The sequence below is a fragment of the Rhinopithecus roxellana genome, chromosome 18 (assembly GCF_007565055.1).
Source record: "Rhinopithecus roxellana isolate Shanxi Qingling chromosome 18, ASM756505v1, whole genome shotgun sequence".
Classification (NCBI taxonomy): Eukaryota; Metazoa; Chordata; class Mammalia; order Primates; family Cercopithecidae; genus Rhinopithecus; species Rhinopithecus roxellana.
Genome location: NC_044566.1, coordinates 49408950 through 49432783, shown reverse-complemented (window position 1 = coordinate 49432783; position 23834 = coordinate 49408950). Strand labels below are relative to the sequence as shown.

The 23834-nt window shown below is 41.2% G+C and overlaps 1 protein-coding gene and 1 long non-coding RNA gene across 7 annotated transcripts in view; one reads left to right on the top strand and one right to left on the bottom strand.

Moving 5' to 3' along the window:
- The window catches only part of ENOX1 (ecto-NOX disulfide-thiol exchanger 1), a 587079-nt gene that overhangs the window by 8931 nt on the left and 554314 nt on the right, over window positions 1-23834 (bottom strand). For all 5 annotated transcript variants that reach the window (XM_030922273.1, XM_030922275.1, XM_030922274.1 and 2 more), the window contains 2 exons: window positions 14398-14500; window positions 1134-1219 (listed from right to left, as the gene is read on the bottom strand). In XM_030922273.1, coding sequence (XP_030778133.1) covers window positions 1134-1219; window positions 14398-14500 — 189 coding nt within the window. The remainder of the gene's footprint in view (window positions 1-1133; window positions 1220-14397; window positions 14501-23834) is intronic.
- Window positions 1-23834, top strand: part of LOC115894587 — a 176554-nt gene that overhangs the window by 42334 nt on the left and 110386 nt on the right. The gene's annotated exons all lie outside the window — the stretch shown is intronic.

The window sequence follows — 23834 nt, the reverse complement described above, 5'->3', positions numbered from 1 at the left end:
AAAATTCTCTAACTCCTTTCACCCTGTTTTGTTCTACCCTGTCATGAAAGGCATGGATCTGTATAACTGAAAAGATTCCTCTCAAAGGGGAAGTGTTAGATTTATTGAAGAGGTTAAACACTTTTGGGATCATGTATTGGGAAGATTATTTGAATCAAAATAAGAACACAAGGTAGTCATTTGGTGCATGCTAGCCATTGAAAATTTAGCATGAGGTATCTGTATCTGTTCAGGGACACAGCACTGCAGGCTGCTGGTCTGGTCGTACCAATCCCATGCATTTTGCTGTGCTCTATGGAGGACCTTCTTACTTTTTTCCATTTTCCTTCATGACCAGAAATTTGACAGGCGACTAGCTGGCTTCTCTAGCTTGTCTGTTTTGCTTTTGTGTCCACCCCGCTCCTGGGCTTCCCTAGTATTGGTTAATGATGATGTTTTATTTTGTCAGGGCCCCTCCCGTTGTTCACATGAATTTGACACATAAATCACGTTCTTTTTGTCTCTTCTCTTTGGGCACACCAATACTGCAATGGGATAGGAGTACAGCTGATTTGTGGATGGGAAAAGCTGAGCTTCAGGGAGGTGAGGAGTGATGTCTGGCTCTGGATGTAAGCCTGGAGGGGCACAGCTGAGAAGAATTTTGCAGTCACTTTTTTCTACTTAGAGAACAATGCCGGAAAACAGCCATTAATACAGCTTTCTTGAGTCGTATCAGATCTTTATGTTATTTGGGATGATTTTTCCTCGATTGCGTGAAGTCTAGAACATGGAATCCTACAATAATATGGTCTGAGGATGATGCCCTATTAGCCACACTCACCTGATTTCACCCTTATTTTGGGAACTTTCAGGTGAACCTATATTTTTAAATATCTCATACCCTTTCCAAATTAATTTGGCATCTGCTAAAAGTCATTGTCATTTTGGATAACTGCTCTTCTTTTTACAAAGACAAAAGCAAGCAAAAAGGAGAGAACAATCTGCCAAAAACTGAGGTCCTTGCAAAAGAAAAGGGCTGATCAACCCCCATAGGCTGCTACAGCCCTAGCGCAGTTCATGCAGAGTCCACCTGCAGCCAGCAGTCAACATGCTAAATTTTAGCAATGAAAGTTCACTCGAGCAAAATAATTTACCTTGGAGTCCAGCTGCTGCATGTATGACCAAAGATATTCTATGTTGGCTCCAAAAGGATGGACGTGAAGAAACGTTGATATGATACCTGAATTAAAAAGGCAAACACTGGAAATTATTCAGAGGCAAAAGAGAGTCTCCATTAAATAATGCTATCTAACCCCAGTGACTGTTTTGGCAGGCTGAGTTATGGTCTTGCCATTTCTAGCAGCGCTCAACAAGCATTCAATAATAGCACATTCTGAAGGCAGTAAGAGTAACATGGTAAACAGAACACTTTATCTCCTGGCATGATAGTAGTTAGCAAAGCTAGACTCTGAGATAATATACAGCTGAATAAAGGTATTTCAAAACAAAGACTCCTGGAAGCATTTCAACTACCAATTTTATGCTTGATTTACCAATATAAAATTATAGTTATTGGAAGGATAAAATTTTCTTTTCTTTCCCTCAGTGGACTTTGCAGTATGAAAATGGCTCATACAACTGTGTCAGAAATCACACCGCCTCAAGTTTTCCTGATAATTACAGTTGCTAGTTGTGAAGAGTATTTAATCTTTATTTCCCCCAACTGCCATTGAAGGAAGCCCAAATTCTTCCTGAAAGATTTGCTGTTCTTCCTGGTTGTAGCTCTTGTTTAAAAGGAGCCAGCTCTTTCTCCCCTTCTTGCTGCTGTAATTTACAAGATCATTTTAAAAGGTCTGGGAATGGATGGTTTTGCTGCAGTTTGATTATAAATTATAAGGCTTTTCCATCGTGAAAATCAGCTGTCAACATTGTACTGACAAATAAAAAGTTGGATGTTGATGTCAGGAATGAAGTAAAAAGCAGTACCTTCCTCTTCTCCCTGCTCCTGGATCCAAAATCAAAATAGTGAACATGAGGAAGTCAGCTCCATAGACTGCAGACTGCTTTTTGTTAAGAAGCTGTGCACTTGTTATCCACAATAGCAAAAACATGGAATCAGCTCAGGTGCCCATCAGTGGTGGACTGCATAAAGAAAATGTGGTACGAACCATGGAATATTATGCAGCCATAAAAAAGAATGAAATCATGCCCTTTGCAGCAACATCGATGCACCTGGAGGCCATTATCCTAAGTGAACTAATGCAGAAATAAAACCAAATATTGCATGTTCTTGTAAGTGGGAGCTTAAGAGTGGGTACTCATGGACATAAGGAGAACAGTAGACACTGGGAACTGCTAGAGGCGGGAGAGAGGGACAAGAGAAAGGGCTGAGAATCTACCTATTAGGGATTATGCCATTACTAGGGGGATGAGTTCAGTCATACCCCAAACCTCAGAGTCACGCAATAGACCTCTGTAACAATCCTGCACATGTACCCCTGGATTCTAAAATAAAAGTTGAAAAAGAAAAAGAAAAGTTGTCCTCAGACTGATAGTTTTTAGCTTTCTGTTAAACAGGTTTCACAGGTTTCAAGATGAATTAAATCTGAAGGTAAGCCTTCATGTTCTGTTTTTTGTGAGCCTTCATGCTTGGCAGCCAGGACAGACCCTCACCTGTATGAAATGCCATCTGGGTGGGCACAGGTGCACACAGCATTCTTGTACTACGTCATCCTATATTTGCAGGTGACCTTGGATTGATCTGCCATAGGCTTTCATGGCTCCCTGATGCTATGGGATGAGTGTCAAGTTTTTAAAGAAAAGTTCCCAGTTCATCCTCAGGCTGAGAACAGAGAACCAAAGGGACTCTCCAAGACCTATCCTCAGAATGCTGCTTTTCCAGGGCTTCTAGAGGCTGACGGTGAGATGGGGAGGTGGGAACAATGCCCACATTTCCCTGTAAAGGTAGAATATCTGTTTTTAAAGACTGACCTGTTCTTCCTGAGATACAAAGAATTACCATTTCATTCTGAGGTTATATTCTTCCTTTTTTCTTGTCAAAATGTCCTTTTTTGAAATAATGGCAATGGTAGAAGGCAATGATGGTACTTAAAAAAATATCTTTAAGTGGAAAAATACCCACTTTTAACGTACTCGGGCAGTATTGGGTTGTCCCCTCCCCTTATTTATTTACTTATACTTTAATTTTAGAGACCTGGCAGCTACTTCCCTGGGTCCGAAATTCTCAATTCTGGTGAAGTGGCATTGTAAGTAATTCTATTACTAATAAGAGTTAAAATATAAAAGCTCATGAGTGATTTCTTTCAAAAAATTAGAATATAGTAGAACTATTAAAAACAACTATTTTCATTTGCATTTCCTTTTTTGTTTGAAAAAAGTTTAATTGGTATATAATATTTGTACATATTTTTGGGGTACATGGCATATTTTGATACCTGTACACAACGTGTAATGATAAAATCAGGGTAATGTACATGGCCATCACCTCAGACATTTATCATTTCTTTGTGTTGAGAACATCCCAAATCTTTTCTTCTAGCTATTCTGAAGTATACAGTAAATTATTGTTAACTGTAATTTCCCTACTGTACTATCAAATACTAGAACTTAGTCCTTCTATTTTTTGAATGAAAGAGTAAGGGCTGAATCACAGTTTGTGTAGAGGGAATCCCCTGTTTCAGGATGGTGAGTGGGGCTTTCACTGACCATCCCAGGTACTATGGCCACTGCTTTCCACAGAGAGCCTCCCACAAGTGATGGGCAGGAGAAGGACAGGGGAGGGAGAAGGAAGAGTCAGCTTTGGCTTTGTGAGCAGGTGAGGGGGTGCTCCTAGCCGGAAGCTTTTTTCTCCTCCTCTATCGCTGGGTTCTCCCAGGGAGGTGAGGGCTGCTGCAAGGTGGGGAGCAGCATTCCTTGGGTGGAAATCCATTTACGCAGTAGGGCTAAGACAGGGAGTGGCAGTGGCACTGCAGACTTTGGGGTGACAAGGGTGTATAAGTCTCCCATGGGGAAAGAGGGCATAAGTCCCCAGGCAAATAGATAACATTTTTCATATTTAATATCCCCCCTGGCCAGAGAGTCTTCAAAATCTCCTGCATAACCTACAGCCTTTTGTAAATGTCCATGGGTGTATGGTTATCAACATAAATGCCTTTAGTAGGATGAATAGAACAAGTCAGAGGAGGATGGGGTGGGTTGGGGGGAAGTTGATAACCCTTAGCCTAGGAGATAAAGTGTTGACGTGGGTCATTTAGCGACACCAGAAATGGGAGGACCTAGAGTAGCCCCTTTTGTTGCCTCTGTGAAGTTGGCACCCTCTGTGAACATGGATTTGCTCCTCCACTGTCTGCTCTCTCTCACCCCCAATCTGGGTCTGCAGCCCAAGGAGCTGTGCTCTTGGTCTTTGTGTGTTCTGGTTCCATATCCACAACACAGTACACATTCGTAAGAGGTATATGTTGAATGTATTTATTTGCCAGAACTGGAAATCGCCAGTATACTTGCTTAAAAATTCTATTAGTCTATTATTGATAAATGGGAATAAATAAGAGCCTTAAACATTTCTACAAGTAGTAACAGATTTTTCAAAAACCAGGTAACTTTGAGGTATTATTCACTGAAAATTCGTATTCTTTTTTTTTTTTTTTTTTGAGACGGAGTCTCGCTCTGTCGCCCAGGCTGGAGTGCAGTGGCCGGATCTCAGCTCACTGCAAGCTCCGCCTCCCGGGTTCGCGCCATTCTTCTGCCTCAGCCTCCCGAGTAGCTGGGACTACAGGCGCCCGCCAGGTCGCCCGGCTAGTTTTTTGTATTTTTAGTAGAGACAGGGTTTCACCATGTTAGCCAGGATGGTCTTGATCTCCTGACCTCGTGATCCGCCCGTCTCGGCCTCCCAAAGTGCTGGGATTACAGGCTTGAGCCACCGCGCCCGGCCTCTTTTTTTTTTTTTTTTTTTTTTTTTTTTTTTTTTTTTTTTTTTTTTTTTTTTTTTTTTTTTTTTTGAGACGGAGTCTCGCTCTGTCACCCAGGCTGGAGTGCAGTGGCCCCATCTCAGCTCACTGCAAGCTCCGCCTCCCGGGTTTGCACCATTCTCCTGCCTCAGCCTCCCAAGTAGCTGGGACTACAGGCGACCGCCACCTCGCCCGGCTAGTTTTTGTTTTTGTAATTTTTAGTAGAGATGGGGTTTCACCGTGTTCGCCAGGATGGTCTCGATCTCCTGACCTCGTGATCCACCCGTCTCGGCCTCCCAAAGTGCTGGGATTATAGGCTTGAGCCACTGCGCCTGGCCTGAAAATTCTTTTTCTTAACCTGTCCTGTCATGGATTTAGAAGGATGGAGTAACTTGGATGTTTTGAGCAAGGAAAATTTGCATTGAAACTATTTTGCTCATAACTAAGGGGAAAATCAGATTCTAAAATCAGATTAGAAATCCTGACGTGGACTTGAGTATTCTTTTAGGGAGGGTGTTCAGAACCATCTCTGTGGTAGCTGATATTAAGAAGCCATTAGCTTTTCCTTATAAGAGTTCAGCAGTTGCCACTAGATATATGTAGAGCCAAGGCAGGCAGTCACAAATAGGCTTCCCAAGCTTTTCCTGTGGATGACAACCCAATTATCCAGTGTTGTTAGAGACACAGCAGAAAGGAAAGCATGAGTCATTATCCTCCCCGGTACCTTGCCTCTCCTCAGCCCACCTCCCACTCCTGCATCTGTCCATCCCTGTAGCACCACAGAAGCAACAGTCATGCCACTTGAGAAAATGTTTCTAGGCCCTGTGATTTTGGATCAGGTTCATTTGAGGGGATCTTTCTAAATAAACAAGTAAAGCCTCTTTGCAGCTTTTTTTTAAAGGAACTGGGACATTCCCTGGGGATAGAAAAAGGATGACTGTAACTCAAAAGTTAATGAAAAATACCACAAACCTGGAAAATGGAGACTATTTTATGATCCTCTGGAATGGACCTAAAGGCTTGTGGTAAAAGAAACGCTAAGGAATAGAGGGTGGGGGATTTAGCTGTTACTGAACTGGTGGATCTCCAAGGGCATGGCTCAACAATTGGACTTGCTTGTTTCCACGGAGATGTAGAAGGCCTCCATATTTGAGAATGGGTTTCCAAAAGTGGAAAAAAACAACAACAAAAAAAAAACAAAAAAACATTTTAAGTGCCTAATTAAAAAAATTTTTAAAAGAACAAAGGAGGTTGTCAGTACTATTGGGCTTTTTGCACACATCTCAGAATCTTAAAAACTACTTTAGAAACAGAAACTAGCTCTAGATGCCTGTGGCAAACCTCATTAGGAAGGCCCATTTAAATTGTCTAACCAAAGCACTCTGAGCTTCTCTCATCAAAACCATCAAGTTTATTTTCACTATTGGACCTCACTAAGACTAAGGATGCAGTATTTAAATTAACCAAATAGTGCCAATTTGTACTGCTTCATCACTTATTTTAATACTTGAAACACTTAGCAGCCAGGAGGTGGCAAGGTGCCAGAGGCACAGCATTGTATAAGATAGGTAAGGGGCTGGTCTGTGGAACTTTTATTCTAGGGGAGCAACACAGATAATAAACACAAAGATGAAAAATAAAAATTTTTAGATAGTGCTTAGCACAATGAAGAAAACACATCAGGGAAGAGGACAGGAGAGAGAGCAACCTGCAGCTTGCTGGAATGCTACCTTACACAAAGCAATTGATGTGGTTTGGCTGTGTCCCCACCCAAATCTCATTGAATTATAGCTCCCATAATTCCCACATATTGTGGGAGGGACTCGGTGGGAGATAACTGAATCATAGGGGCAGTTTCCCCCATACTGCTCTCATGCTAGTGAATACGTCTCACGAGATCTGATGGTTTTATAAGGGGAAACTTCTTTCACTTGGTTCTCACTTCTCTCTTTGCTGCCATGTAAGATGTGCCTTTTGCCTTCCACCTTCTGCCAGGATTGTGAGGCCTCCCCAGCCCTCACAATATAGTTTAATGGAACTATAAGTCCATTAAACCTCTTTTTCTTTATAAAATACCCAGTCTTGGATGTCTTTATCAGCAGCATGAGAATGGACTAACACAGTGATTATGTGAAGGCCTCTCCCTGAGAAAGCAGACCTTTTCAAGTGTGAGATGAGAAGGAGCCAGCCATGGAAAGCCTGGGGGAGACCATTCCAGGTACAGGCCACAGATAGTGCAAAGGCCCTGAGGTGGAAGTGAACTGGCAGAATACACTGGGCTGGAGAGGGGCATGTGTTTAGAGGTAGATGGGGGCCAGATCATGCAGGACCTTGTGTGCCAGGTGAGAGTTTGGATTAGATTTAAATTCTAAATATGGCAGGAAACCAAAAGAGTGGTTCTAAGGAGGTGCTTGTCATGATCTGAATTATGTTTTAAAAACTTCCCTCAAGCTGCTGTATGGAGAGTAGAGCAGAGGGGAACTGGGAGGCCAGTCAGAAGTGTTTGCATGAGACTGGAGTGGTAAGTCATGATCTGGACTGCAAAGGGAGAAGCAGACTCCAAAGGGAGAGCCAGGGGGCTGGTGTGAGCAGTGAGGCTGGGGAAGAATGAAACATGAGTAAACAATTTTTCACTTGAGCAACTGGGTGGGACTATTTTCTCAGATGAGAATATTGGGGCAGGAGCACATTAGGGCAGGAAAAAGGGGAATCAGGAGTTCTGTTTTGTCCTCATTAAACTTGAGATGTGCATTAGCATTTAAATGAAGAATATTAAATGGCAGCTGGAGATGGTATAAATTTGCAATGGCAACAAAAAGGGATTTGAAGCCAAAGTATTCACTGAGATTACCTAGGTAGAGAAGGAGCCTCAAGACTGAAGCCTGAAGAAGCCCAAAATTTAGAGGTAAGCTGAAGAAAACTCATCAGAGGACTCTGAGAGGGTGTGATCAATAAGAAAGTGTGGCATCATGATGGCGGAGAGAAGGAAGTATTTCCAGAAGATGTGAGTAGTCAACCACACTAAAGTAGCTGCCAGGTGGACAGAGTTGAGAAATTGGTGACATAAAATTCTCTGGTGATGCGGAAAAGAATGGTTTCGGTGTGAGGATGCAAGCCAGACTGGAGTAGGCTGGAGAGAGAGGGGAGGGAGGGAATGGTGACTGTAAGCATAGTGCGTTGGAGGAATCCTGCTTTGGACAGGGGCAGGAAATGGACTGTTGGTGGAAAGAGGTCATGGTGTCAAGACAGATTTTCCTTCTTGTTTGTTGTAAAGGTATAAGATAGTAGAGTTTACATTTATATATTGATGCACATGAGCCTCTACTTACATACAAGATCACTAAGGGGCAATGCAGCTTTCCTAATAGTCCTTATATATTAGAGAATTGAGTTGAAAAGGACCATCTAATCAAACCTCCTAATTTTATACAATATGAGGGCTTAAACACTTATCACAGTGGTTTGGATAAGTGATTTGCCTTAGATTACCCAGTGGATGAAATGCCTCAATCCACAAATATTTAGGACCCCTCCCACTCCCCCACCACTCAGGGCTGCTTAGAGATCATTAGGTATTATGGTTTCTCCTTTGCATCCTTATGCAAAAGATGGGAGTGGGATAGGTTAGCCCTGATATAGTTTAATTATATTGGTTACCCGATAAGAATAAACTATCACTTTGTGCATTCAGTTTGGTCAGCACATTATTCTCTTTGAGTGGAATGAGAAATGGAATCTTTCTAGAATATACTCCCCTCTTCCCCCAGGCTGCTTGGAGTTTTTATTCCAAACTCTCTGTGTCAGGTTCTAAAGTTCTGGCTGAGATTAGCTTTCTGTACACCCACACTGGTTGATAGTCTCCTAGGAAGCTTCAAAAGACCCTGGGCCCATCAGCTCACTGGGATACAGGGATACCTTGGGGCTTTCCAGAGACCTTGGCTCTGCAGATGAACAGCTGTGTCTCGAGACACAGTCACATCTTGCTGGGAATCACCAGAGGCCTGACCATAAACCAGCCTGAAATAGTCTTCTTTCATGTTGACGCCTATATAAAGGCTCCATGGATGTTGAACTAGAGAATCAGCGGGAAAAAAGCCACGTGAAATCTGGGTCTCCTAGTAAGCCATGGGGGAGAGTTGTCTGTGGGCAGCTGCAGAGTGATGAAGCGCATATGGGAAGTGGAGAAAAACTGTACGAAACTGATCAAACACTTGTGGTTTGGGCTGATGCTTCTCAGTGCCTTGGGATTCTAAAAAGCTTTAATTTTCCAAAAAAGCAGTTTGTTCCACTTACTTGGTGAGTACAAAACCTGATCTTGTATGGTTGGTTAGTTAGTTTTATTTTGTAATATTTGTCTGTCTTATTTTTTCCATTAAACCCCTCAGACTGTATTTGGGCCTCTTAGTAAGTTGTTCCTGGTACCTGAAATGCCCTTGACAACTTCTTTATCCATCCAGCAAAAACCTCTTCATCCTTTAGGACTAGCTCAGCTGTCCTTTCTTCTGACAAGGCATCTGTGGCATAAGTAGCCCCTTCTCTGTGTCTCTGATTTTAGTACAAACCACACAGTTCATTGTAATTAACTGCGTTCTTTCTCACGATCTATGAACTTCTTGAGGGAAGATCATCTTTCCACCATCAGCTAACGCATGGGTTAGCATAAACCAGGCCAGCGTTTCTCAAAACATAGTACCAGATATGCCTACTTTAGTATCCCCTCAGATGTTAGTATTGCAATGAACAGGATCTCTCTTTCTGTTTTTGTTTTTTGACAGGGTCTTACTCTATCACCCAGGCAGTTGTGCAGTGGTGCTGCTCACAGCTCACTGCAGCCTGATGCTCGTGGGCTCAAGAGATCCTCCCACCTCAGCCCCCCAAGTAGTTGGGATTACAGGTGCATGCCACCATGCCCAGTTAACTTTTCTTTTTAAGAGATGGGAGTCTCACTATATTGCCTAGGCTGGTCTTGAACTCCTGAGCTCAAGTGATCCTCCTGTCTCATCCTCCCAAGGTGCTAGGATTATAGGCGTGAGCCACCACACCTGTGTGTGGGGCTAAAGATTCTGCCTTTTAAATAGGCTGCCTAGATAATGATTTTCCACAATGAAGACTGATTATTCTTATCGTAGGCTCTTGACAAATGTTTGTTGATTTATTGATATGGACGTTTGTGCCTTGGAAACAAGATTTAGGTCAATGACTCATTCTTTATGGTCAGTAGTTTTCAGAGAGGAACATACTCCCAAGATTACTTTTCTCAGGTACAGCCTAAATATAGCCTCAACTTTATTCACCGAAATCACCAAAAAGTTATTGCTTAACCTTCTTTAAAAATGTTTTTCCATATTCTATTCAGCTGTTTCTTAATACCCACATTAGAAGGAGCATTCCGCTTCTTGTTTTTTCTGGTTTTGTGCATGTGTGAGATGGTGACTGTGATGGAAATGATGTGTGTGTCCTGATCTGCAGAGGACTCAGGATATGTAATGAAGTTTGCTCATTGTCAACCTGAGGACAGTTCTCAGGGGACCAGGGAGGTTTTAGAGAAAAGCTGCTTTGTTACAGTTAAAAATTGTGGAGAAGTTTCTGACTGTATCTGGATAGTATTTACAATGACTATCATCAACAGGGTGCCAATCAGAGCTGCTGGGATTGAAATCTATTGTGTTGGAATTATTATAAAAAGCAAGAGAAGATAGAGTGATATGGACCCAGAGAGTTATACTCTCAGTTTTCTGCAGAACTAGTAGCTTATCAATAAAAAAATTTGATCCATTTTTCCTTCATAATATCCAGCCAAACGCAGCTCCAAAAATTGGCCCCAAACCAAAAGTAATGACTCATTCTATCCCAAACAACTTCAGTGTATGCCAATCCAACATGTAGGCCATATGTGAAATGAACTAGGAGTTCTGGCATAGACATTGAGCAATGTCAAGCTGACCTTATGTGTGGTTACTATAGCATTATGAAACATAAATTGCTACCCTGCAATGCCCCCATAAAAATAGAATTCCCTAAGGTCCAATTGTATGTCAACCTGTCTCCACAAAAATTGATTATAAAATGAACAACCCAGAAATCACAATAATAAAATATTTTCCAGGGGCCTCTCTTTAGTTGAATTGGAAGACCCATTAATTGTCAAGAAAGTTCGTCAGAATGGTCGAATTCTAACAATACTCAGGATCCAGATCTGCAAAATTCCAGATAATGTCAGTGAAATCCCACGGATCCTCTCTAATAAGTACCAACTTTATGCCTTGAAATAAAGACTCTAGTTTTATACACTGGTCATGAGAATGTCTGGACAGAATATACCCTTTTGCCCAGACAAATCAGTGTCACACATAATTATACATAACTAGAATTGCTCATTGTTTAGGAAGTTCTAGCCTCCGTTGTATTCTCTCTGTAGATGGAATCCATTTGAAGAGCTTTTTTCTCACTCCCTTTGTCTTCCAGGGAATGCTTTGTACCAGTGTGCGTTTCTTATATAACATTTATGTGCCCCAAGAGGGCACTGGTCATCTGACTACATTGGCATACAGCATACACTATAAGCATGCAGATGTGATGAAGATTTTGCCAATTAATGTTTCCAAGTTGTGGGAGATTTTCTGCTGTATCCTTGGTCTTCTAGGCTGGCCTAGAGCATGACTATTGTGTCCTCTCTACTGACTTTATTCCAGGGGAAGACTTCAGGGGAATTGCAGAGTATTTATGACTGCTCCAGATGTACCAGAAGGCCAGAGGGCTCCTAGAATCATTCAGTGTATGAGAATTCTTCAGAAAAGTGTAGCCCCAGCACCAGAAAATCCTTTTTCTCTATTCTGGTCCAGTGCAGTTTTGTCCCTATCACAGTCTGTATCTAGATTCCAGAAGCTTCAGGGGAGCTCTTTATGGACCCAAGAGTCAGGTATCTACAAAGTATGAATGACCAAACTCAATTAGCAGATAGGATCATTTAGTGGCAGGCAGCAACTGCAGCTTTTGGCAGGATCCATTTTGCCAGTCTTGGAAACTCTTCCCCATTGTGGTATTCTTTTGGAGGATTTTTCTCTCTTTGGAAGATTATCCTCTTTTGGAGGATTATACAAAAGAGTAGAAGCATATAGATGTTTTGGAAGTGGGTTTGGCCAGGAAATCACATCTGTTGTCAAACTGTCATTAAGAAGAATAAAATAAAATATCGAGAAAGGTAGCAAGGTAATGGATAACTGAAGGGAAAGTTAAACTCCTAAGTTTATTTTAATCAAACACTTAAGTCTCTGGCCTCCCTTCTACCCAAATATTCTCATATATTGATTCAAAATAAGTGTCACTCCCTGTTTCTCTGTTGCTCTGCTCCTAACTTCAAATGCTAATATTGGTAAACTAGTTCAAAAGACCAACAGTGAGGGGAAAAGTCTTGAAAAGTTTAGTGTTGGTTGTGTATGCTTTTTATTGGAGATCCTGACTAATATTTTTCTTTCTAACACACTTGAATTAACTAATTTGATATATTTTTTGTGATACCAAAGACATCAGCAGGCATAGCATGTTACAAATGTAATCTTCCTACTTATTCCCATTAATGTACCGCATATAAAGCACATCATTTAAAAATATTTGAAGTAGCCAACTGAAAAAAGTACATGTATGTGTGCACATATATAAATAAAACCTAATAACTGCTTAGAAAACATTGTAAATGAACTGTGTTCTCCAATTAAAACATAAAAGCAGCAGCAATCTCTAGTGAAAGGAAGGAAATAAAGAAAATAGAGATCAGTTCCCATTTTTTTAAACTTCAGTGGACAGAATTATTCCCACTTAAACCAAGAGGGAAAAGTTTACTGCAGATCATTAATTGCTTTGTTCATACCCTAAAAACATAGGGAAAAATCACACTTTGGTCACACCGAGTGACAGAGAAACAGTTGTCAGAGTTAGACATGTTTTCCAATAGAAGAAAAATCCAGTTACCAACTACATATCGGTTCATTTTGGGTTCCTGGAACTGACAGCACATCAGCATGTCTTCTGAGACTCGTGCATGGCATGTTATTACAGCTGTATATCATCAGAGCAAAAAAAAATAATTGGTTTTCCTCGGGGTATCTCTAAGTTGATGTCATATTCAATAACCCTGTAGTTGAAAAATCTATATATGATGGATGGACTCTGGACTATCTTTTGAATTTAATTCCTCCTGTGCCAGCTTCTCTAGGCCCTGTTGTACCTGTCATTTTTAGGTGACCACATGCAGTATTTACAAAATGCAACCAGGGACCAGGCATGGTGGCTCACGCCTGTAATCCCAGCACTCTGGGAGGCCAAGGCAGGTGGATCATCTGAGGTCAGGAGTTTGAGACCAACCTGGCCAACTCGGCAAAACCCTGTCTCTACTAAAAATACAAAATTAGCTGGGTGTGGTGGTGTGCACCTGTAATCCCAGCCACTAGGGAGGCTGAGGCACGAGAATCACTTGAACTCGGCAGGCAGAGGTGGTGGTGAGCCGAGATCATGCCATTGCACTCCAGCCTGGGTGACAGAGTGAGACTCTGTCTCAAAAAACAAAACAAACAAAAAAGCAACCAGGCACTATTTCTGCCAGGTAACGAACTGCTGAAGAACAATTTGTCTTGCACGTACATTGGCCTCATTCAGTCTTAACCATGCCACCACAGAGCCAGTCTCACCTGGCAACCCCACGCTGGGGTCAGTGCCAAGGTGCAGCTTGAATCAGTTCTGTGCATCACAGCATGAGGGTGGTGGCTTCCCTTTCTCTGAATTTGAGGGCTTCAAATACAGCCTTAAACATACAGGCATCTAAGATGGGCTTCCACGCACACTGCCGGCACATCCTCATCAAGAATTCTTCCTTATGAAAATAAGTACGACATCTGGATCTACTAAGGATGCTTCTTTTGTTCATCCTGGACAAAAGGATCCAAACTTGGACAGGGAAGCCTGGAGCTGACTGTCCTGGATTAGCTTAGCATCAGTATCCTGCATGGCCCTATTTGTCAGCATTGCAGGTCTAGCCTTGGGGGTGACTTTGGGGTGTGGCCTCTGCTAAGGGGCTTAGAGTTTAATCTCAGGGTTCAAAGCTACTCTTGAGCCTGGGGATTGGCTTGGTTTGGAACTAGATGCAACCTGGCCTCCAGTTGGAAGTGGCATGCCCAATATTTGAAATTCAGATTTGTGACACATGAGATGCAAATTAGTGTCTTCTTGAACTCAGTTTTATGTCCGACAATCAGTTAATATATACAGTTACAGAAAGGCAAAACCCCCATTAGTCTGTATGCCACTAATTTGAAATGTATGTAATATAATCTTGACGAAATTAATCTCACCTTTTACCAGAAGGCAATGTTTAAATTAGTAAGTTAATAACTAACATATTAAGTTAATTACTAATAATTATTTAAGAGAACAGATGAAGACAACAGAATTTCCTTACCTATTAGCAGAGCTTCTTTCTCTGATTTTAAGCCTTGGCTTCTTTTCTCAATATTATTCTCTCGGTCTTGGTTGACTAATGCAACTGTCAACACATTGATTTCCTATAAAGTTAAAAACCAAAAACCATATATGGGTTTATGTAGATTCTGTGCATGTCAATAAAAAACACCAGATCTCTTAAACTCTATAAATGAGGTCATCACTTCTATTTATAACTAAAGATCAAATCTTTTATACAATTGATCTATTTGCCCAACAGTAGAAAAGTAATTATGTAAAGTTAGGCTCCTAGATACTGCTCCCAGCATACCAAGTAATTCTCTGCACAACTGGCAAATTTGGCACAAATTACCGTAGATTTTTGTCCATGTTTTCATTAAACTCTGTTCACTAAAACTGTATTTGACTATAACTACTTTAACATGTTTTATTTCAAATACGAATAATCTTTGGGAAAGCATACAGGAAACGGATTTATAATACCATGCTAAAAATTTGTGGGAGTGTGTGGAGAAACAGGGCCTATTGGGGAGCTAAGAGAACTGTTAGAAGTGTTTTTAAATTGAGTAGGTATGGATCCTCATGAATAAATGCAAGAGGCAGATAAAGCAAAGCTTGGAAAATTCTTTTTTTTTTGAAAACTAAAAATGAAGAGTTGTACAACAAGCCAATAACATGTGAAACATTGAGGCTGGACTATTTTTAGTTCTTTCTGTGGTCTTTTACATTTAAAAACAGAGACGAAGATTTAACTCATACCATCCTAGACTTTTGATATTAGGACTCAAAATGGAGAGTGACTTAACGGAAAGTCAAATTAATGATCTGCCTATATGACCTGCATATATGGGATAGTAGAATCCTTTTGTTGATTGTGTTTCCATTGAGGCTGGCTCTCAAGATCCTGTTCTTGATTTGTAAGAGCATCTTTCATCTCTAGTAACCTTTGATGTACAGCTGGCTCCAGACTTAGTTTAGACCACTCCCCAAACTCAAAAAAGAAGTTGAGTCTTATTGGAGTAAAGTTGTTCACTGATAAATGGCTCCAAAGAAGGACCAGTATATTGAGCAGTGGCGGGGAACCTGCAGGAATGATAGAGAACAGGTAGGGAGAGCCAAATGGACGAAGAAGAATTCAGAAGGTTTGAACAAATGGTTTGACAGATGTTCCCAGAACAGGAAGTAGTTATAGGAGAGATTTAGATAGTACAAAGTAACAAAACTGGTCAGATCCAAGAATACAGGAAGTATTGGGAGCATGCCGAGCCTGCAAAAAGTGAAAACCACACCTGAAGGCATTCAAAGAAAAATAAACTCAGCACATGCCATCAAAACAGATCTATGAGCTTAATTTAACTTATGAGCTACTACTTAGTAATCCAGGGGTGATTAGAAATGGCCAAGAAAGAAGGCTCTGCTGAGAAACTGCAGTTGGTAATATCTGATGAGCATTTTAGAGGCTCCTTTTAAGGTCCCACTTATTTGCTGAAGACCAAGTGATGAAGACTGAATGAGAAATGAAAATGGATAAGGTAAAGAATTGAGAAAATCACAATGATGTGATGATATATCACAGGGAAGACCTTGGTTGGCTAAAGGGTATAACAGGCCTCAGGCTGATGGTAGGAAAATCCCAATAAGGACAGGAGTCAGAAAGAGTTTGGGGAGTGGTCTAAGCTAAGTCTGGAGCCAGCTGTACATCAAAGGTTACTAGAGATGAAAAATGCTCTTACAAATCAAAAACAGGATCTTGGGAGCCAGCCTCAATGGAAACACAATCAAGAATTTTAAAATAGAACAAATCCAAGGGCTTATTATGTATATGGGATTAGAACATTTATAAAGAGGAATTGCAGGAAAGGAAATAGAAATTCCTCCTATAAAAAAAAAAATATTTGGTACTTTCCGATTAGGCTGATTAGGTACTTTCTGGATTGGAGCAGAGCAGGTCTGTGTGTACACATCATCTTTCTGGGGTAGTGGGGTCAGTGGGCCTGCTGAATTCTTAGTTATATGCCCTAAGGACAAATAGGTCCCACAGGGACTCGACACTGGACTTCCGGGCCTGGGAGGTTAAGATTGCTAAGCAGATGCAGGCTGAGGCTCTGTACGGTCTCCCGAGAGAGGTGTAGGAAGAAAGAGGATGGAAGAACATTAACTAGGATAATGACTGCATCATTAAAAAAATACAAAAAAATGAACACTGGAGCTGAGTGGAAATAATATCTCCAAGAGAGGGTGATCTGTTCACAGCCTAGATGATAACTGGGGCCAAATGAAATTATTCAGAATGAGTTTAGCAGATAACAGGCCCACATTAATTGCCAAGACTGAGTGGTGTCCTGGGGCCATCACACAGTTGAAGATCCAGTTTCATTGAGGGAAGTGGACTGCAGAGGGCACGCAGATGTCAGGAGCCAGCAGAGAAAGGCAAGGGCAGAATAGACAGACCACCTGAGAATGCTGTTTTCTTCCCAAGTCCAAAAGTAGAGTCACATAGAAAGGGGCACTCTGAGCAAGGCTCAAAGAAATGCTGCTAAATCAACAGTGTCTACAAGGAACCAGGTAAGACTCAGTGATTCTTGCTTAGATGATGTTTTAGGGTTGGAAAAATTAATATGGAAAGATAAGAATCGTAGGGTCACCATTCTGTGGAAGTATTTCTTGAGATTGGATACTGGAGTGTGTGCTCTGCTGACCACAAATGGTGTGCTCTCACGCAGTCATGGCCAGTGACTGGAGTGGACACATCTCTCTGCATGGTTCCCACAACAGTCCAGCAGGCCTGGGCTTGATGGAGACCCAAGGCTTGGCAGATATCCCAGCTTTTGGGGACATCTGTGAGTTTTGTTCAGGTTGGAGACAGAGTTGTTTTTCTGACTCCTCTAGGAGGGAGAAGAGCTATGCTGGAAGTGGTACAGGATCATTGAAGCTGATCAGGCAGGCTCCAAGGAATGTTTGCATCTTATAATAAACTGGCCTCAAGAATCTCCAAAAGGGAAAACATCATTTCCATTAGAATCAAGGGTGTGCCCAAGCATATTAAATAGTCTATAGCATCGAGTGAAGTGGACCAACTTGTGACCACTCAGAAGAGTCACTACTGACTAAGCTCTGGATCCTCAGCCTGCCTTGGGCATGGTATAAGCCCAGGCTCTTGCTGACAGAGTCACAGAGCTAATTAGATGGGTGAATGCTTAAGTCATCCGTTTTGCCAAAGAGCACAGTTAATATAGTTGTGTTTCAAGGGATAGAAGACAGGATAGTGAGTTTAGACAGCCACATTATATGTTGTGGTTTTACTTTTTCCAACTATTAAAAAAGGAGAGTTTTGTTTTAATGACTTTAATCATGGGTTTAATCATGTGTTCCTTAGAAAAATAAGGTTGATTTGTCTGTATTTATATTGGTATTGTTCAGTTGAACAAGATAATGACAAGTATTGATAATCTCCAAGTTTGGGGTAGTCTACAAAGTAGATATAAGCAACAACTGTACCCTCTCTCTTTGTTTTTATTTAATGTCTAGAAATAGAGCTCCATCATCATGATTGGTTAAGGTGAAGGGAATATACAGAATGTGGAATTAATTAATTCCCAAACCAATTCCCTGTTGCATTTAAGCTAAGTCTGTTTTTACTTTCAGCCACTGAATAAATATTTATGCCACATACAGACATCAGATGCCTACTATATGCCAAGGAGTTCTAAGTTTTTAAGGATATGGCATTCAAAGTGATCAGAAGTGCAAGCTTACCCAGGGACCAGCAAGCAATTCTTATAAAAGGTCTAAAAGAAAGAAATATGAGTAGATGAAGCTGGAGAAGTAGGTAGATCATGGTAAGAAGTTTAGATTTTATCTGGGAGGCTTGACAAGTGAAGAGTTTTCAGCTCTGCGTTTTAGGACATTGGTTTGGAGGCAAATGAAACTGGAGTCAGCCTACTGCAAAAGTGTATCCATTTTTACCTTTTGATGATGACAGTCAAAACCCAAAATCAGTGGTATGCAAAGTGCAAACAGCATTTAAGAGGTAGAACTAAAAAAAAAAATCTGGTGACCTGGTGGCTGATGAAAACATTGAGAACAAGTAGGTGGCTCAGTGAATAGGAAAATGGAGAAAGAAGCTAGTCTGGAAGAAGATTGCGTGTTCAGTTTTGGAAACGTTCAACTTAAGGTTTCTATAGCATCTTGTCAAAATATTTTGGAGGAAGTAGGATGTGCACGTTTCTGAACTTAGAAGCAAGGCTCTGACAGCTCTTTTTATGGGGCCTTTCTCTGGTTTTGTTTGCAGCAGGAAATCTTGATGTTTTCTTGGGGGACAAAGAGCAGGCTTGCTTACACTTGACATAAAAAATGTAGATTCCCAAGCTCAGTGTTTCTATCTTGTAACACAAACCACTGCATGTACTGGCATCCTTCTGGGCCCCTCTACGGAGATGCTCAGGTTATAAGATCTGTGAGAGGAAGTCTGGTGAAGCCAAAATTTTTCTGGGAACAGTCTCTCGGTTGGATTTCATATTCTCTACACAGGACATTCCAACTAATCTTTTTAGTAATTGGGGAACACATATTATGGGACACTGAATCATAAATTACGCATGGTTTTGCTCCTTTCTTAAAAAATTCATGGTCCTTATTACTCTCTCCACCCCAAGTCTCTAGAGAATGGAAAGGACCTTATCAGAATGGGAAAGTTTTATCATTAGAAACATAAAGTTATGAAGACCCTTTATCCTTTTATCACCTTAAAATCCTTTAGCCTGATAGATGCAACATGCCCAGAAGAATGATGAGTCTACAGATACTCCAGAAAAGAAGTTCCAGATGCCTAGCCATTACAAAGGAGGAGTGAGTGAGCGGGGATGGGATGGGAGGTGAGGAAGGTTACTAAGTACAAATTGTTAGTGGTATACAAAGTATACAGCGGGAAGGGAACATTAGGATGGAGATCGAGTTTCCTCCCAGTGAGATCTATTGGATTATGAAGTAGTCTCCCAAAGGAAGTGGCAGGAACACAGTAAAAGCACACCAGACTAGAAAATGCACTGCAGGTAAGTAACAATTCTGCACTTGACATGAGATTGGAGATTACCTAATAAATCTTTTCTCAGTCTACCTTTTAACTCTAATTTCTGTGATACTTAGAAGGAGTCATTAAAGGGCTGGAGAAGAGGTTTTCAGTAACTGGAAACTAGATATCACAGACTTTTTAAGAGACTTCTTAAAGAGTTAGCTACTTGAAGGCAGAAATTTCCCTTCTAAGAGTCCTCATCACTTACTTTGAGAAATGATCAAAGTAATTTGTCATTTAGAGGAGCTCTTTTTAAATAGTTTACTGAGCTAGAATAGTGCTTTGTTAGTTTTTGTTTCTCTCCACCTACCCAAGCCCCTAAGGACCAAGAAAATGGCTTCCCCGGCTTGTAAAATCCTTCTGTTACTGCTTTCACTTAATTATTCCTGTGGTTTCCTTACCTTTAGGGCTGTTTTCTTTCTGTTGCAAAGCTTCTTGAATACATATTGTCCACCTGTGTCTACTGCCTCATCATCTGAAATCTCAGCTCTTTCATCAGTCACTCCAACAAATCCACTCTGAAATATTTCCAGTGACCCTCTTCTTGCCAAATGATTATTTTCTCAGTCCTCTCACCATGTGATATTCGACACTCTTGACACTGGCCCCTCTTAAACCATCTGCCTCACATCTGCTACACAGGAGGTCCTGGTCTTTTTCCTCCTAATTTCTTGTTTAGTCTTCACTGGCTTTTTTGTTCCCTCTGCTGGCCCAGTGAATGTAACAAAGAGGCTACTCTCTTCCTCCTCTTCTCTAGCTTTGGCCCTTTCCAAAGTGTAGTCCCCAATTTTTCTTCTCTGTTCCCTTTTATTAGAGTTCTTTCATTCTCATGGGTTCAGCTATGATCAAACTTAATTCTTTAAGCTTCTGTTCTTTACCACCAACTGACCACTGGGCTTGTCTGTTTGAATTTACCAATGCCCACTTCAAATTCAGAATGGGAGGTGGCCATGAGGCAGTGGAAGAGACACTATAAATACTTGGGTTTCAGTCTTGGCTCTTCCTGCAACAGCCGGATAACCTTGGCAAATTATTCAGCATCTTCAAGACCCAGATCACTTGTCTAAAAATGAGGGTGCTGGGTAGGGCCAATCATCTTTGAATAGTAGTTGATGGAACCTCATTAGCTTTATAGAGGTGACATGGATGGTCCACGGGGACACATCTCTGGAATTCTACTCTTTTACTCCTTTCTTTTGTTCAATGATACAGGGCTCCTATGTAAAGCTTCATTTAAAGAAATGTCCTTAGACCGGGTGCAGTTGTTCACACCTGTAATCTCAGCACTTTGGGAGACTGAGGCAGGTGGATCACTTGAGGTCAGGAGTTCGAGACTAGCCTGGCCAACATGGTGAAACCCTGTCTCTACTGAAAATACAAAAATTAGATGGGCATGGTGGTGCAGGAGAATTGCTTGAACCTGGAAGGTGGAGGTTGCAGTGAGCTGAGTTCACACCACTGCACTCCAGCCCGGGGAACTGAGTGAGACTCTGTCTCAAAAAAAAAAAAAAAAAAAAAAAAAAAAAAAGTCTGAGTCCAGGTCTTTCCTGATGTAATTTTCTAAAATTCTATAATTTTATGTCTAAAACCCAGTTCACCTCACTCATCAAACTGCATCCTCTTCTGACTTTTCTGTTTTTATTAATGTCAGCATCATTCTTCCACTTGCTGGCGCTCAAACCCTCATTTTGTCTTTGATTCATTCTCTACTATTCCCTAAGTGCTTTTAAGATGTCTCTAAATCCAGATTCTCTCACGTGTCTGTGAGATGTCTCTCGTGCCGCATTCCCATCTCCACTACTGGTGCTCTACTCTCGGTTCTACTTGTTTCATACTTTGTTTTAGGGATGTGGTCTCACTGTGCTGAGCAGGCTGGTCTTGAACTCCTGTCCTGAAGTGATCCTCTTGCCTCAGCTTCCCAAAGCACTGGGATTACAGGTATGAGCCACTGCACCTGGCTGATTTCACACTTTGACCACTTTGACTGCTGCAGGAACCTCCTACTTTGTCTCTGCCTCTAGGCTCTTCCTCTTCCAGTCTGTCTTACATAATACCACCAGTCAATTTTCTAATATGTGACTCTTACCTCATTCAACTCTGGTTTAAAACTTCAGATGCTTTCTGACAACCTACAGGAAAAAGTCAGATGCTACTGCTTGGCATTTGGGGCTTACTCCTATCAAACTAGCCTATCTTCTTTCTATGTCCAGAAATGCTCTTAGAAAGCTCTCTCCTGTTCCTTGCCACTTCCTACGTACATTTTACACATAACACAAGTCCCGTATCTCTCAGAGGCATCTGTTTCAGGCCACTTGCAAGGCTTCCTTATCTGCACACATTTCCTACGCCACTTATATAGCAGTTCATCACTTATATATCACATTTCACCTGTTTGTTTCCTCCACAAAACCACTGCCGCCTTTAGACAGTAATCACAGTGATCTAAGCACATGAGGCAGAATGGCCGAATGGAAGCTGTGTTCTGAATCTGTCATATTATTTACATACTAGATAACTTTAGGCAGGGCATTTCTCTAAGCCTTAACTGTTTTAAATGTAAAACATGGATAATACCCTATGCCTCTTCCCCATGGTTGCTGTGAGGACCAAATATAAGTAAGACAGTGCTTTCAAAACTATAAATTTCTAGGAATATATTGCAGCATCATTATTACAACCATTACTCACTTTTATGATTCACAGGATTGACTGGATACAGAACAAGCGCTGATATATACTTGGGGTACTGAATCCATGCAATAATTCTGTGTAAGACTTTGACTAAAATTATATAAAAATATTTTTGCAAAAATGATAACTGTAGTTGTGTTCAAATAGTGGATATTTTCTATTTTCTCTTTTTCTGTGTCAGTGTTATTATTATCCTTATAATTAAAGAAGAAAGAAAAAGAAACCAATGATATACAGTTGTTGTTTTGAAGAGCTATATGTAAGGATAGCCAGTTGCTGAATACTTAATTAACATACTGAGTGACACCACCCACCCCCTAAATAGAGAAACCACCATCATGTGACTTCCCCTATGACCCTCCAAGGGCTGGTGGCCTCCATAGCTGCTAGTGCAAGGGGAGTGGGACAGTTGATAAGATCTGTGTGGTAAAGATTCACCATGACACACCTGACTCTGCCACCAGCATACCACAAGGCTCGTTTTCTTTCCCTGCCCGCTTGTTCTATGGCCGCCTTTTGCTGTTGGCTCAGTTCTGCTAATGCTCATAGGCCCTACTCTTAAATGTCATACTTCTTGAAATCTGGGGCCCTATAGATAATTGTCAAGATGTCTATCAGCGACATTCTTATCCTTTACTCCCATTTTGCAAAGTATCAAAAGCAATTCATCAAATGATATGCCAGTTGCCTATAACCTTCAAATTATTCCTTATATGATTAGAACTGTGGTTGGGGGAGGATGGGGAATGGAGATACCCCTCACACTTTCCTTTATGAGCCAGAGACTAGCACATAGCAGGTGCCCAGTGGCTGATACATGAAAGAATGAGCCACAAACAATGGCCTGGAATATTGTAAACATGATGATTTGGACATAGAAGACACTGGTTCTATTTGCCACTGGCCTGCTGTGTTCCTTTGTTTCATTTTTGCTCTTTGTACAAAGACAGGATTGAAGTGAATGACCTCCACAGTGTCTTCCTGCTCCCTGATTCCATGCCTGCTCTGTGCCCTTTTCCCTGACTTGGACCTTCCCTTCAGATTCAGGTAGCCAGCTTGGTACAGACCATATAAACTTATCCTTTATTTCTGATGCCAATAAGAATTAGAGAGGGAAGAGGAAGCAGAGTGAGAAAAACAATTAAAAACCAAATGGATGAGGAAAGGATTGATAAGCATGAGTGACTAAGCTTTAGAATTTTTTATGGTTTCTTACGAGAATATAAGAATGCACCCATCCCCAAAGAGTGAGCAGGATCTCAGGAATTTCCTGTGGGGCAGAAATCCTGAGGCCTTGATGATCTGTTGTGAAATCTTGGCACTGCCCATCCTGAGGGTCATGGGCTCTCACCACTTCTGCCCTTTCCTAGAAGCCTTTGATGATCAAGGTCTGTACAAGGGGAGCCTCAAAGGCCCAACAGTTTTCAGCACCAGAGAGACAATCTGAAAGCAGATGTGTGGGGCTCCAAGATGCAGTGATTCATCATGATGTGACCATATTTTACATTCTGAGATGTTCCACCTCATTGGGGTTCAATTGCTGGATCGGGAGCACATACATTATGTCTTTAGACAACTCCAAGAACTGTGTTTTCTAAGATTTCCAATTGCAAAGATTAAAATAGGCAAGAACTAGTTACGGGTCACACAAAGGACCCTTTAAAGAAAGATGA